General features: G+C 36.2%; 1 protein-coding gene across 1 annotated transcript in view; it reads left to right on the top strand.

The window, feature by feature from the left end:
• The window catches only part of MTMR8 (myotubularin related protein 8), a 204,430-nt gene that overhangs the window by 37,090 nt on the left and 150,672 nt on the right, over positions 1-16,668 (top strand). The window contains exon 2 of the mRNA XM_059911077.1: positions 13,814-13,936. Coding sequence (XP_059767060.1) covers positions 13,814-13,936 — 123 coding nt within the window. The remainder of the gene's footprint in view (positions 1-13,813; positions 13,937-16,668) is intronic.

Below are 16,668 nucleotides of genomic sequence, written 5' to 3'. Positions count from 1 at the left end.
TTCTGTCCCTATGCTTTTGTCTCTGTTTTTTCTTTTTTTGCCCTACCCTGGTACATGGGGAGTTTCTTGCCTTTTGGGAAGTCTGAGGTCTTCTGCCAGCATTCAGTAGGTATTCTGTAGGAGTTGTTCCACATGTAGATGTATTTCTGATGTATTTGTGGGGGGCAAGGTGATATCCAAGTCGTACTCCTTCACCATCTTGAAGGTCTACCTTCCTTACTGATCTTAATCATTTCTAGGTTTTGACTTAAAGTGAGAGACATGCTTCTCTTCCTTTTATTTGAACACTAGAAGCCATTGTAGTGTTGTTAATTGGCCTATTTTCAATACTGTTGTGTGTCAGGGAATAGGGAGGCCTCAAGGAGAGGGAGAGAGAAGGGGAATGGCTGTTTGGTGGAGTAGTGAGAACACAGACAACATTTATTGATTGAGTTCACTGTCTTGTATGGGCACGGTTAATGTCATCCCCAAACAATTATAATAGAAGCATCAAAGATCACTGATTACACATCACCATAACAAATATAATAATAATGAAAGGTTTGAAACATTGTGAGAATTAGCAAAATATGACACGGAGACAAGAAATGAGCAAATCCTTTTGGAAAAATGGCACAGATAGAATTGTTTGACACAAGTTTGCCACAAACCTTCAATTTGTATAAAACTAAATATCTGCAAAGAGCAATAAAATGAAACACATTTTAAAAATGTATGCCTGTATCTATTTATTTAGCCTCCTTTTCTTCTATTTCCCTCCCTTAATATATGCAAGCATTCTAATATGATTAATGTTATATTTATATTTGAATATGTCCTTTTTTAAAAACATCTTTATTGGAGTATAATTGCTATACAATGGTGTGTTAGTTTCTGCTTTATAACAAAGTGAATCAGTTATACATATACATATGTTCCCATATCTCTTCCCTCTTGTATCTCCCTCCCTTCCACCCTCCCTATCCCACCCCTCTAGGTGGTCACAAAGCACCGAGCTGATCTCCCTGTGCTATGCGGCTGCTTCCCAGTAGCTATCTATTTTACATTTGGTAGTGTATATATGTCCATGCCACTGTCTCACATTGTCCCAGCTTACCCTTCCCCCTCACCATATCCTCAAGTCCATTCTCTAGTAGGTCTGTGTCATTATTCCCGTCTTGCCCCTAGGTTCTTCAGGACCTTTTTTTTTTAATTCCATGTATGTGTGTTAGAATATGGTATATCTTTTTCTCTTTCTGACTTACTTCCCTCTGTATGACAGACTCTAGGTCCATCCACCTCACTACAAATAATTCAATTCCCTTTCTTTTATGGCTGAGTAATATTCCATTGTATATATGTGCCACATCTTCCTTAGCCATTCGTCTGTTGATGGACACTTAGGTTGTTTCCATGTCCTGGCTACTGTAAATAGAGCTGCAATGAACATTTTGCTACATGACTCTTTTTGAATTATGGTTTTCTCAGGGTATATGCCCAGTAGTGGGATTGCTGCGTCGTATGGTAGTTCTATTTCAAGTTTTTTAAGGAACCTCCATACTGTTCTCCATAGTGCCTGTATCAATTTACATTCCCACCAGCAGTGCAGGAGGGTTCCCTTTTCTTCACACCCTCTCCAGCGTTTATTGTTTGTAGATTTTTTGATGATGGCCATTCTGACCGGTGTGAGATGATATCTCATTGTAGTTTTGATTTGCATTTCTCTAATGATTAATGATGTTGAGCATTCTTTCATGTGTTTGTTGGCAATCTGTATATCTTATTTGGAGAAATGTCTATTTAGGTCTTCTGCCCATTTTTGGATTGAGTTGTTTGTTTTTTTGATATTATGCTGCATGAGCTGCTTGTAAATTTTGGAGATTAATCCTTCGTCAGTTGCTTCATTTGCAAGTATTTTCTCCCATTCTGAGGGTTGTCTTTTCACCTTGTGTATGGTTTCCTTTGCTGTGCAAAAGCTTTTAAGTTTTATTAGGTCCTGTTTGTTTATATTTATTTTTATTTACATTTTTTCTATGAGGTGGGTCAAGAAGGACCTTGCTGTGATTTATGTCATAGAGGGTTCTGCCTATGTTTTCCTCTAAGAGTTTGGTAGTGTCTGGCCTTACATTTATGTCTTTAATCCATTTTGAGTTTATTTTTGTGTATGGTGTTAAGGAGTGTTCTAATTTGATTCTTTTACGTGTAGCTGTCCTATTTTCCCAGCACCACTTATTGAAGAGGCTGTCTTTTCTCCACTGTATATTCTTGCCTCCTTTATCAAAGATAAGGTGACCATATGTGCGTGGGTTTATCTCTGGGCTTTCTATCCTGTTCTATTGATCTATATTTCTATTTTTGTGCCAGTACCATACTGGCTTGATTGCTGTAGCTTTGTAGTATAGTCTGAAGTCAGGGAGCCTGATTCATCGAGCTCCATGTTTCTTTCTCAAGATTGCTTTGGCTATCCGGAGTCTTTTGTTTTTCCATACAAATTGTGAAATTTTTTGTTCTAGTTCTGTGAAAAATGCCAGCGGTAGTTTGATGTAAAACTACAGGCCAATATCACTGCTGAACATAGATGCAAAAATCCTCAACAAAATACTAGCAAACAGAATCCAATAACACATTAAAAGGATCATACACCATGATCAAGTGGGGTTTATCCCAGGAATGCAAGCATTCTTCAATATATGCAAATCAATCAATGTGATACACCATATTAACAAATAGAAGGAGAAAAACCACATGATCATCTCAATAGATGCAGAGAAAGCTTTCGACAAAATTCAACACCCATGTATGATAAAATACCCTCCAGAAAGTAGGCATAGAGGGAACTTTCCTCAACATAATAAAGGCCATATATGAAAAACCCACAGCCAACATCGTCCTCAATGGTGAAAAACTGAAACCATTTCTACTAAGATCAGGAACAAGACAAGGTTGCCCACTCTCACCACTATTATTCAACATAGTTTTGGAAGTTTTAGCCACAGCAATCAGAGAAGAAAAAGAAATAAAAGCAATCCAAATTGGGAAAGGGGTAAAGCTGTCACTGTTTGCAGATGACATGATACTATACATACAGAATCCTAAAGTTGCTACCAGAAAGCTACTAGAGCTAATCAATGAATTTGGTAAAGTACCAGGATACCGAATTAATGCACAGAAATTTCTTGTATTCCTATACACTAATGATGAAAAATCTGAAAGTGAAATTAAGAAAACACTCCCATTTACCATTGCAACAAAAAGAATAAAATACCTAGGAATAAACCTACCTATGGAGACAAAAGACCTGTATGCAGAAAATTATAAGACACTGATGAAAGAAATTAAACATGATACAAATAGATGGAGAGATATACCATGTTCTTGGATTGGAAGAATCAACATTGTGAAAATGACTATACTACCCAAAGCAATCTACAGATTCAATGAATATGTCCTTTAAAACATGATGGTTGTTTCATATGCATGAATTTGTAATTTATGTAACTAGTGATATCTTCAGTATATCATTCTGTTTCTTACTTTTTCACTAAGCTGTGTATTTCTTGGATCTATTCATGTTGCTATGTGTACCTCCAACCCATTGCTTCTAATACCTGGTTTATGCTCCACCACATCTGACCTATCCATTCTCCCAGTGATGGAATTGTTCATTCTTGTATATGTTCTCTTTAGGATCTATATGAAAATTTCTTTGGGCTCATTTTCAGCAATAGCATTTCTGGGTCATAGAGTGTACTTTTTTATGTGTACTTTGCTTATGTAGTACCAGATTTCCCTCCTAAGTAGTCTCAATCTGTCTATACCCCCTCGCCCCCTGCCAGTTTTAGTAGATGAGGGTTCTTTTATCCCCACATCCCTACCAACACTTGGCATTTTCTAGCCTTCCAGTTTTTGCCAGTCTTACAGACTTAAAGCAATATCTTTTGGTTTTAATTTTCATTTATGTGATTACCAATATTTTGAGTGTCTCTTCACAGTTGTATGCTTATTGGATTTCCTATTATGTAACTTGCCTTTTTCTTATGTTTTTGCCTATTTTTCTATTACAGCCTCTGTCTTTTTCTCATTGAGTTACAGGAGTCCTTTATATTGTCTAGATAATAATCTCTTGTTTGGTTTTTTATTTTATTTTATTTTATTATTTATTTTATATAGCAGGTCCTTATTAGTCATCAATATTATACACATCAGTGTATACATGTCAGTTCAAATAGCACAATTCATCACACCCCCACACCCACCCCTCTGCTGCTTTCCCCCCTTGGTGTCCATATGTTTGTTCTCTACATCTGTGTCTCAATTTCTGCCCTGCAAACTGGTTCATCTGTACCAGTTTCCTAGGTTCCACATACATGCGTTAATATATGATATTTGTTTTTCTCTTTCTGACTTACTTCACTCTGTATGACAGTCTCTAGATCCATCCACGTCTCAACAAATGACCCAATTTCGTTCCTTTTTATGGCTGAGTAATATTCCATTGTATATATGTACCACATCTTCTTTATCCATTCGTCTGTCAATGGGCATTTAGGTTGCTTCCATGACCTGGCTACTGTAAATAGTGCTGCAATGAACATTGGGGTGCATGTGTATTTTTTAATTATGGTTTTCTCTGGGTATATGCCCAGTAGTGGGATTGCTGGATCATATGGTAATTCTATTTTTAGTTTTTTAAGGAACCTCCATACTGTTCTCCATAGTGGCTGTATCAATTTACATTCCCACCAACAGTGCAAGAGGGTTCCCTTTTCTCCACACCCCCTCCAGCATTTCTTCTTTGTAGATTTTCTGATGATGCCTATTCTAACTGGTGTGAGGTGATACCTCATTGTAGTTTCGATTTGCATTTCTCTAATAATTAGTGATGATGAGCAGCTTTTCATGTGCTTCTTGGCCACCTGTATGTCTTCCTTGGAGAAATGTCTATTTAGGTCTTCTGCCCATTTTTGGACTGGGTTGTTTGTTTTCTTAATATTGAGCTGCATGAGCTGTTTATATATTTTGGAGACTAATCCTTTGCCCGTTGATTCGTTTGCAAATATTTTCTCCCATTCTGAGGGTTGTCTTTTCGTCTTGTTTATGGTTTCCTTTGTTGTGCAAAAGCTTTTAAGTTTCATTTGGTCCCATTTGTTTATGTTTGTTTTTATTTCCATTACTCTAGGAGGTGGATCAAAAAAGATCCTGCTGTGATTTATGTCACAGAGTGTTCTTCCTATATTTTCCTCTAAGAGTTTTATAGTGTCCAGTCTTACATTTAGGTCTCGAATCCATTTTGAGTTTATTTTTGTGTATGGTGTTAGGGAATGTTCTAATTTCATTCTTTTACATGTAGCTGTCCAGTTTTCCCAGCACCACTTATTGAAGAGACTGTCTTTTCTCCATTGTATATCTTTGCCTCCTTTGTCATAGATTAGTTGACCATAGCTGCGTGGGTTTATCTCTGGGCTTTCTATCTTGTTCCATTGATCTATGTTTCTGTTTTTGTGCCAGTACCATATTGTCTTGATTATTGTGGCTTTGTAGTATAGTCTGAAGTCAAGGAGTCTGATTCCTCCAGCTCCGTATTTTTCCCTCAAGACTGCGTTGGCTATTCGGGGTCTTTTGTGTCTCCATACAAATTTTAAGATTTTTTGTTCTAGTTCCGTAAAATATGCCATTGGAAATTTGATAGGGATTGCATTGAATCTGTAGATTGCTTTGGGTAGTATAGTCATTTTCACAATGTTGATTCTTCCAATCCAAGAACATGGTATATCTCTCCATCTGTTGGTGTCACCTTTAATTTCTTTCACCAGTGTCTTATAGTTTTCTGCATACAGGTCTTTTGTCTCCCTAGGTAAGTTTATTCCTAAGTATTTTATTCTTTTTGTTGCAGTGGTAAATGGGAGTGTTTCCATAATTTCTCTTTCATATTTTTCATCATTAGTGTATAGGAATGCAAGAGATTTCTGTGCATTAATTTTGTATCCTGCAACTTTAGCAAATTCATTGATTAGCTCTAGTAGTTTTCTGGTGGCATCTTTAGGATTCTCTATGTATAGTATCATGTCATCTGCAAACAGTGACAGTTTTACTTCTTCTTTTCCAATTTGTATTCCTTTTATTTCTTTTTCTTCTCTGATTGCTGTGGCTAGGACTTCCAAAACCATGTTGAACAATAGTGGTGAGAGTGGACATCCTTGTCTTGTTCCGGATCTTAGAGGAAATGCTTTCAGTTTTTCACCATTGAGAATGATGTTTGCTGTGGGTTTGTCATATATGGCCTTTATTATGTTGACGTAGGTTCCCTCTATGCCCACTTTCTGGAGCATTATTATCATAAATCGGTGTTGAATTTTGTCAAAAGCTTTTTCTGCATCTATTGAGATGATCATATGGTTTTTATTCTTCAATTTGTTAGTATGGTTTGTCACATTGATTGATTTACGTATATTGAACAATCCTTGCATCCCTGGGATAAATCCCACTTCATCATGGTGTATGATCTTTTTAATGTGTTGTTGGATTCTGTTTGCTAGTATTTTGTTGAGGATTTTTGCATCTATATTCATCAGTGATATTGGTCTGTAATTTTCTTTTTTTGTAGTATCTTTGTCTGGTTTTGGTATCAGGGTGATGGTGGCCTCGTAGAATGAGTTTGGCAGTGTTCCTTCCTCTGCAATTTTTTGGAAGAGTTTGAGAAGGATGGGTGTTAGCTCTTCTCTAAATGTTTGATAGAATTCACCTGTGAAGCCATCTGGTCCTGGGCTTTTGTTTGTTGGCAGATTTTTAATCACAGTTTCAATTTCATTCCTTTTGATTGCTCTGTTCATATTTTCTGTTTCTTCCTTCTTCAGTCTTGGAAGATAATACCTTTCTAAGAATTAGTCCATTTCTTCCAGGTTGTCCATTTTATTGGCATAGAGTTGTTTGTAGTAGTCTCTTAGGATGCTTTGTATTTCTGTGGTGTCTGTTGTAACTTCTCCTTTTGCATTTCTAATTTTATTGATTTGAGTTCTCTCCCTCTTTTTCTTGATGAGTCTGGCTAATGGTTTATCAATTTTTTTTATCTTCTTAAAGAACCAGCTTTTAGTTTTATTGATCTTTGTTATTGTTTTCTTTGTTTCTATTTCATTTATTTCTGCTCTGATCTTTATGATTTCTTTCCTTCTGCTAACTTTGGGTTTTGTTTGTTCTTCTTTCTCTGGATCCTTTAGGTGTAAGGATAGATTGTTTATTTGAGATTTTTCTTTTTTTTTGAGGTAGGCTTGTATAGCTATAAACCTCCCTCTTAGAACTGCTTTTGCTGCATCCCATAGGTTTTGGATCGTCGTGTTTTCATTGTGATTTGTCTCCAGGTTTTTTTTGATTTCCTCTTTGATTTCTTCATTAATCTCTTGGTTATTTAGTAACGTATTGTTTAGCCTCCATGTGTTTGTGTTTTTTACATATTTTTCCCTGTAGTTCATTTCTAATCTCATAGCGTTGTGGTCAGAAAAGATGCTTGATATGATTTCAATATTCTGAAATTTACTTTGGCTTGATTTGTGACCCATGATATGATCTATCCTGGAGAATGTTCCATGCGCACTTGAGAAGAAAGTGTAATCTGCTGTTTTTGCATGGAATGTCCTATAAATATCAATTTAATCTATTTGGTCTATTGTGTCACTTAAAGCTTCTGTTCCCTTATTTATTTTCATTTTCGATGATCTGTCCATTGGTGTAAGTGAGGTGTTATAGTCCCCCACTATTTTTGTGTTATTGTCAATTTCCTCTTTCATAGCTTTTAGGAGTTGCCTTATGTATTGAGGTGCCCCTATGTTGGGTGCATATATATTTATAATTGTTATATCTTCTTCTTGGATTGATCCGTTGATCATTATGTAGTGTCCTTCCTTGTCTCTTGTAACATTCTTTATTTTAAAGTCTATTTTATCTGATATGAGTATTCCTACTCCAGCTTTCTTTTGATTTCAATTTGCATGGAATATCTTTTTCCACTCCCTCACTTTCAGTCTGTATGTGTCCCTAGATCTGAAGTGGGTCTCTTGTAGACAGCATATTGATGGGTCTTGATTTTGTATCCATTCAGCAAGCCTGTGTCTTTTGGTTGGAGCATTTAATCCATTCACGTTTAAGGTCATTATCGATATATATGTTCCTATGACCATTTTCTTAATTGTTTTGGGTTTGTTTTTGTAGGTCCTTTTCTTCTCTTGTGTTTCCCACTTAGAGAAGTTCCTGTAGTATTTGTTGCAGAGCTGGTTTGGTGGTGCTGAACTCTCTCAGCTTTTGCTTCTCTGTAAAGCTTTTGATTTCTCCCATCAAATCTGAGTGAGATCCTTTCTGGGTCGAGTAATCTTGGTTGTAGGTTCTTCCCTTTCATCACTTTGAGTATATCATGCCACTCCCTTCTGACTTGTAGAGTTTCTGCTGAGAAATCACTTGTTAACCTTATGGGAGTTCCCTTATATATTATTTGTTGTTTTTCCCTTGCTGTTTTCAATAATTTTTCTTTGTCTTTAATTTTTGCCAATTTGATTACTATGTGTCTCGGTGTGTTTCTCCTTGGGTTTATCCTTTATGGGACTCTCTGCGCTTCCTGGACTTGGGTGGCTATTTCCTTTCACATGTTAGGGAACGTCTTGCCTATAATCTCTTCAAATATTTTCTCGGGTTCTTTCTCTCTCTCTTCTCCTTCTGGGACCCCTATAATGCGAATGTTGTTGCATTTAATGTCCCAGAGGTCTCTTAGGCTGTCTTCATTTCTTTTCATTCTTTTTTCTTTATTCTGTTCTGCAGCAGTGAATTCCACCATTCTGTCTTCCAGGTCACTTATTCGTTCTTCTGCCTCAGTTATTCTGCTATTGATTCCTTCTAGTGTAGTTTTCATTTCAGTTATTGTATTGTTCATCTCTGTTTGTTTGTTCTTTAATTCTTCTAGGTTTTTGTTAAACATTTCTTGCATCTTCTCGGTCTTTGCCTCCATTCTTTTTCCGAGGTCCTGGATCATCTTCACTATCATTATTCTGAATTCTTTTTCTGGAAGGTTGCCTATCTTCACTTCATTTACTTGTTTTTCTGGGGTTCTATCTTGTTCCTTCATCTGGTACATAGCTATCTGTCTTTTCATCTCCTATCTTTCTGTGAATGTGTTTTTTGTTCCACAGGCTGCAGGATTGTAGTTTTTCTTCCTTCTGCTGTCTGCCCTCTGGTGGATGAGGCTATCTAAGAGGCTTGTGCAAGTTTCCTGATGGGAGGGACTGGTAGTGGGTAGAGCTGACTGTTGCTCTGGTGGGAAGAGCTCAGTAAAACTTTAATCTGGTTGACTGCTGATGGGTGGGGCTGGGTTCCCTCCCTGTTGGTCGTTTGGCCTGAGGCAGTCCAACACTGTAGCCTCCCCGGGCTCTTTGGTGTGGCTAATGGTGGACTCTGGGAGGGCTCACACCAAGGAGTACTTCCCACAACTTCTGCTGCCAGTGTCCTTGTCCCCACGGTGAGCCACAGCCACCCCTGCCTCTGCACAAGACCCTCCAACACTAGCAGGTAGGTCTGTTTCAGTCTCCCCTGGGGTCACTGCTCCTTCCCCTGGGTCCCGATGCACACACTACTTTGTGTTTGCCCTCCAAGAGTGGAGTCTCTGTTTCCCCCAGTCCTGTCGAAGTCCTGCACTCAAATCCCACTAGACTTCAAAGTCTGATTCTCTAGGAATTCTTCCTCCCATTGCCGGACCTCCAGGTTGGGAAGCCTGACGTGGGGCTCAGAACCTTCACTCCAGCAGGTGGACTTCTGTGGTATAAGTGTTCTCCAGTCTGTGAGTCACCCACCCACCAGTTGTGGGATTTGATTTTACTGTGATTGTGCCCCTCCCACCGTCTCATTGTGGCTTCTCCTTTATCTTTGGATGTGGGGTATCTTTTTTTGGTGTGTTCCAGTGTCTCCCTGTTGATGATTGTCCAGCAGCTAGTTGTGATTCTGGTGTTCTTACAAGAGGGAGTGAGAGCATGTCCTTCTACTCCACCATCTTGGTTCCTCCCTAATAATCTCTTGTTAATTTCAGACATTTTATATATTTTCTTCCTTTCTGTTATTAAGTTTTGAAGTCTTTTCCTGTCTCTAGACCCAAGGTATTTTGCATTTTTTCTAGTAATTTTATAGTTTTTCTTCTTACATATAGATATATCTAGATTCCAGTTTTGTATATGGTGTTACAGGGATCTAGTTTTACTTTTCTCCATGTATTCATACAGTTTCCCCAACACATTTAGTAAGTACTTTTATCTTTTGTTCATAATTTGTAGTGCCACGTTTATCCTATATGAAGCACCCATTCATACATGAGTCTGTCTTTGAGCTATGGTCCTTTATCAGTGGTCTATTTGTCTATTTTTACACTAGTACTTCAGGCTTTTTTTTTTTTTTTTTACCCCATGGCTTTGGGTATGTCTTAATATCTAGTAGAGCAAATCTTCCCTTCTTCACTGTTCTCTTTTAAGATTTATTTTGCTACTTATGGGGTATAGTCTTCTACTTAAATTTAGAATACATTTGTGGAAAATCCACTTTGAAATTTAATTGTAGTTGCATTAAATTTATAGATTAATTTGGGGGATAATTGCCAACTTTACAAAATTAAGTTGTCCCATCCAAGAGCATGGATGTCTCTTCATTTCTTTAAGTTGTCTTCAGTTTTCTTATTAGAGTTTTAAAGTTTTCTCTGTAAAGGTCTCATATATGCTTGGTTAAGCTAATTCCTGGATTCAACATGGTGTTTGTTGCCACTGTGAATGGTATTTTCTTAATGGTTATTGCTGGTTTAGAGAAACACTTGAGTTTCGTAGGTTGATATTTTATCTTGCAACCTTGCTGAATTCCTCTGATTTAAGTTCTAATAGTTTGTTGATTCTTTTGTTTTTTTCTTGGTAGAAGATCTTCTATTATCTTTTTATTGGGAAAATTATCTTCCCAGTAAATTGTGCCGGATATAGCACTTCACTTCCAATCCTTTCATGTCTTAATTTTCCCCCTGTTTTTTCTTATTGTATTGGCTAGGATATCTAAAAGAGTAGCAGTGATAGATGGGTCCAGTTTGTCTTTTTTGTGATTTTAAATTAATGCATTTAGTTTCTCCATTACACATGACATTCTTTGTAGGCTCTTGATATATAATCTTTACCAAGTTAAGGATGTTTACTTCTGTTCCTAATTCACTAAGAGCTATCATAAATAGAAGTGAACTCAAAAGTATTTTTCTCTATTAGTTGAGATAAAGCATTTGATTTTTCTCTTTTAATCTGTTAATGTGATGTTTTCCATTGAAGTTTTTCAATGTTGAACTATCTTTGCTTTCTTGAGTTAAATTTACTTGATCAAATGTATTTTTAAAAATATACTGTTGATTCACTAAATAATTTTTATTTGGATTTTTTTGCATCTACATTTCTTAAGTGAAATGGATATAAATTTTCATTTCTTATAGTTGTCTATTTGGTTTTAGAATCAAGATTATGCTAGCCTCATACATAAAATAGACTGTCATTCTTTTTCTAATAACTGGAATCAATTGGATAAGGTAGTCTGTTTCTTGGAAGTTTGGTAGAATTCACTAATAAGTCATCCTGAGGTATTTTCCTTGGAATTTTTTCACTTCATGTAGGTTTTTCAATTTATTAGCATATTGTTCATAATACTCTTATTTAAAGAAATTTGTTACATTGTTTTCCCTTTTTCATTCTGTAGCTTGTGTATTTGCCTCTTTTCCCTTTTTTTCCTGATCAGTCTTGTCAAAGATCTATTAACCTTTAGGAATGAAATTGGGTCATTTGTAGAGATGTGGATGGACTTAGAGAGTGTAATACAGAGTGAAGTAAGTCAGAAAGAGAAAAGCAAATATCATTTAATAATGCATATATGTGGAATCTAGAAAAATGGTATAGATGATCTTATTTGCAAAGCAGAAATAGAGACACAGACGTAGAGAACAAATGTATGGATCCCAAGGGGGAAAGGGGTGCGGTGGGAGGAATTGGGAGACTGGGATTTACACATACACATTATTGATACTATGTATAAAATAGACAACTGTTGGGAACATTCTCTATAGCACAGGGAACTCTACCTAAATGGGAGGGAAGTCCAAAAGGGAGGGGATATCTGTATGTGTATGGCTGATTCATTTTGTTGTGCAGTGGAGGCTAACACAACATTGTAAAGCAACCATATTCCAATAAAAATTAATTTAAAAAGATCTGTTAACCTTTTAAAATAATTAAATTCTAGTTTTGTTCATCTTTTCTGTTGGTTTTTTTGGTGTGTGTGTGTATGTGGGGGGGGCAATTCTCTGCTTCTTAATTTCTGTCCTTTTTCTTCCTTGTTTCTCTGTTCTTTTGCTTTCTTCATTGCATTGAATGCTTAACTAGTTTATCAACGTTTCTTCTTTAATGATAAGTTTACTTAAAGGTATACATTTCCTTCTTCTGCTTTAGCTGTGCCCCACAAATTTTCATTTGTTGTGTTTTTATTACTATTCACTTCTAAATATTTATTAATTTTATTTATGATTTCCTTTTAACCCAAGGTTAATTTAATAGTATGCTATTTTGTTTCCAAACATATGCTAACTTTGCCTATTATTTTGTTATTAATTTCTAATGTCATTGTGTCATGGTTGGAGAATGTAGACTGTGTGATATTGAACCTTTAGAATTTATTGAGGCTTCCTTTACAGCCATTATCATGATGTCTTTTTAGAAATGTTCTATTAGTTGTCTTGAATGACTTTATGTTCTTTATTTGTTGGATATAGAGTTCTCTGTATGTCTAATAGCTTGAACTTTGTAGTTGTACTGTGCAAGTATACTGTATCTCTATTCATTTTTGTTTTTTATTTTTGTATGCTTGATCTATCAATTCCTAACTAAAGTGTTAAAGTATCCAAGTGTTTCTTTTCTCTCTGCAGTTCTGCTACAAGCAAGTACATCAAGCAAGATGTATTTTGAAACTGTCTTGTAAGATGCATATATATTTATGATCAATATATCTTCTTGTCCTGTTGTTCTTTGTCTCTTGATTCTATTTTGTCAGATATTAAATCTACTCAAGCTTTGTTCATATTTGTCTAGTATATATCTTTTCTATCTTTTCATTTTCAACTTATTTACATCTCTTTATTTTAGGTATATATTTTCTAGACTGAATATTGTTGAGTATTTGTTTTAATTCAGTCTCTAAGTCTGTCTTTTAACTGGTAAGTTTAATTTGTGTACATTTGTTATTTCTCTTATATTGGGACTTATTTCTGGCATTTAATTTTATACTTTCCATTTATGGTACTCTTTTTGGGGTTTTTTTGTTTGCTTCTTTTTTTTTTCTTTCCTACTTTCCACTGGATAGATCAAGTTTTCTCCTGCTTTTTACAAAGTTATATACTCTATTTTCTTGCCCTTTAACTTAAGATCTAATCTCACGTTATTTACACCTATTGATTTTTCCACATACAGTAACTGCCACTTCCCTCTAACAAGATTAGTACCTCAGCAGGCTCTTATGTCCTATTTATCTTCCACACACATCTACCCCATCATAGTAACATCATCTAGAATTTTAATCCTTCTAAGAATCCACGTTTCCCTCTCACTTTTATAGTTTCTTCAGGGCTGATTTTGGAAAAGGAAACACAGATCATACCAGTTTGCCACTTTGACAGGACCTAGAAAGCCTCAAAGAAATTTTATAGCAAATTAACAGCATTTATCTTGCTGTGAATTACACCACTTTAATCACAGGTGGTGAGTTGATAACTTAATCTGTATTTTTCTCCCCCCTCATATAACAGGTAGAAAACGTGAAATTACTGGATCGTTATGTAGGTAAGAAACCAGCTAATGGGAGTCTATATCTTACTGCAACCCACCTGATCTATATGGAGGCTTCTGGTGCAGCCCGAAAAGAGACATGGGTATGTTCATGAGCAGAAATATCAAAGGGTCTGGAAGAGTTGTGTATACATGCTTTCTAACATGGTTAAATTTCAGTTAACAGTTAAATTGCTGTAAAACCTTTTCTTCAAAGAATCTATTCTGGGGGAGGGTCTTTTCAGAGATTGAATCATATGATTTCTCATCCCTCAAGTTGTTGACTATAGTCATCTTAAGCTACATGGGACTTTTCCTCAATATTTTTAGGTAGTCTCTGCTCATTTTCTGAGCCTACTTGGTAAGCATCCCGAAGTAATTTAAAGCCTTGCTACCTATAAAGTGTGGTCCAAAAACCAAGAACATCTGTATCACCTGGGAGCTTATTAAAAATGCAGAATCTCAGGCCTCAGATTTTAAATTTCTAAAGCGCTCTCAGGTGATGCTGGTGGCTCATGGACTACATTTTGAGTATCAATAATTTTGACCAACACTCTGACCTAAGACAGGGTGGTGTGTGTGGGGGGGGGTGTGGGTGTGTGTGTGTATGTGTGTGTGTTTTGTTATACCTTTAAACAATGTTGTCTAATTAGTTTAGCACCGCTAATGTTACTTTATGCCTACCTCATCCTAAAGTAGGACCATTTAATCTTAATCATTAGTCAGACTTATGCTTAGCCCTCTGTAACAAGTAAAACATGCTTCTGGTATATGGCATAGCATAGTGATTAAGATCACAGACTCTAGAGCCAGTCTGCTCAGGGTGAAATCCCAGCTTCAACATTTACTACCTTTGTAACCTTGGGCAAGTTATTTAACTTCTCTGAGGCTCACTTCCCTCATCTCTAAAATAGAGGAAATAATACCTGGTTATGGAATAAAAAAGTTAATGTTGTAAATGCTTAAAATGGTGTTTGGCACATGATAGATATGATTATATAAGTATAAAATGAATTAAACAGAATATACATTTGAAAGAAGCATTTTAATACTTCCTTTTTAAAAACACTGTGAGCTTTCCCCATATGACATTGTATCTTGTTCACTTTGTTATGATGAAAGGAATGAGAAAAGAGGAATCAGGAGAGTTGGTTCTAGCTAGACTCAGTTGTGCACTAACTGGCTATATGACCTTGGGTAAGTGACTCTTGCTCTCTGGGCTTCAGTTTCCTCATATGTAAAATGAGGTTGTTAGATTATATAATTAGTAAGGACTCTTCCATTTCTAACAGTTTGGGAACCAGTTCTTTAGTACTGTGTCATGAGCCTTTCCCCTTTCTACCTGCATTTACAGACAGCACATGTCTCCAGATTTGTTTCTACTGGGTATTATTTCAAACCTAATGGACTAGATTGGGAAGGGAGAACTTATGTTAATTATTTCTATATGTCAAAGGAGGCATATTTACCCAATTAGTACTATTAATGAAGCTCTTTCCATCCTTAGTCTGCTTCACTTTCTGCCTCTTTCCAATTCACCAGTTTTTGCCTGGCACCTGATCTCGATGATCACTGTTTTACTACCCAAACACAGGTCTCCCATATTGATCAACAGGGCTTTGATTTTCTTGAAATTTGATACATTAATTCCTGTTACATTATCAATAGTTTTTATGGCCCTTCAAAACTGCCATAACAGGAATTGAGTTTGACAGAATAGTTAAGACAGAAATTAAGATGGAAAATTCCTTCTCAGAATATGTGAATAGTCCCTACATCTACCCCATTCTTAGATGATGGATATGATTGAAAGATTTCCAGGAAGAGATTTCTTTTCCAAATAAATGGGGACTGGGGCATAGACTGTGTGAGATGGAGGAAAAGAAAAGACAATGATGATCAGAAGGCCATTCCAGGCACAGGACAGGGAGTCCAGAGAATGAAAAGAGTACATTCAGGCTCTAGTTGTAGGAAACATCAGAGACACAGATAGGAGGAGAACATCAAAGACTAAAATGTAAAACCATGATTCCATGTCTTTTTGAAATTATAAAGAGAGACTTGTATTATTTGTATACAGTTTCTTGTACCGGTTCCCTTTCCATGCATTTCTGTTTTGCTGGCATCAGCATGAGCAGGAATCATGAGACTAAAAATTTAATAATCCTTCATTTTTAAAAAAATCAGAATTATTAACCTGTACTCCCATGGGAAACAACTTTATTAACTGCAGTACAGTGCTTATGTATAGTTCCTTTAGTCCTTAGTCTTATAGTCTCTACTCTTTCCCTTAGTCACTTAGGTAAAAATTTCCCCCATTTCATTCTTTGCTTCACTGTCACTAGAGTCTAAAATGTGGAAGATAAATTTTCCCTGTAATATTTCTAGTTAAATCCTAATTCCAGGACTAGAGTTTAGAATTTCTAGAGAAATAACCCTGAACAAAGTTAGACTGCCATGGTTCAAATCCTGTTTGTGCCACTTTTTGGCTGTGTGGCCTCTGATGAAGACTTCACTTCTCAGAGCTTTGGTTTCTTCATTCCTGAAATGGGATGATTATACGTCAAAGTGTTGTTACAGGGATTAAATAGTTAATGATCATGGACTACCTCATGAGCAGTAAAGCACAATACCAATTATTAATCATTTTAATTAGTAATTTGGTAGAAAAAAAGGAAGTTCTATTTTCCTGACAATCATTCTACTATGATTTTTAAACTCCACCACAGCATGCTAGAAGCCATTTGTTCTGAGCCAGTTCATCACAATTGCCCCGTAAATCTCTTAACCTTATATCCCTAAGGAGAGGGAAGTTTTATAATATTGTAATTTGCTT

The sequence above is a fragment of the Balaenoptera ricei genome, chromosome X (genome assembly GCF_028023285.1).
Source record: "Balaenoptera ricei isolate mBalRic1 chromosome X, mBalRic1.hap2, whole genome shotgun sequence".
NCBI classification, from domain to species: domain Eukaryota; kingdom Metazoa; phylum Chordata; class Mammalia; order Artiodactyla; family Balaenopteridae; genus Balaenoptera; species Balaenoptera ricei.
This window is presented reverse-complemented; position numbering and strand designations above follow the sequence as displayed.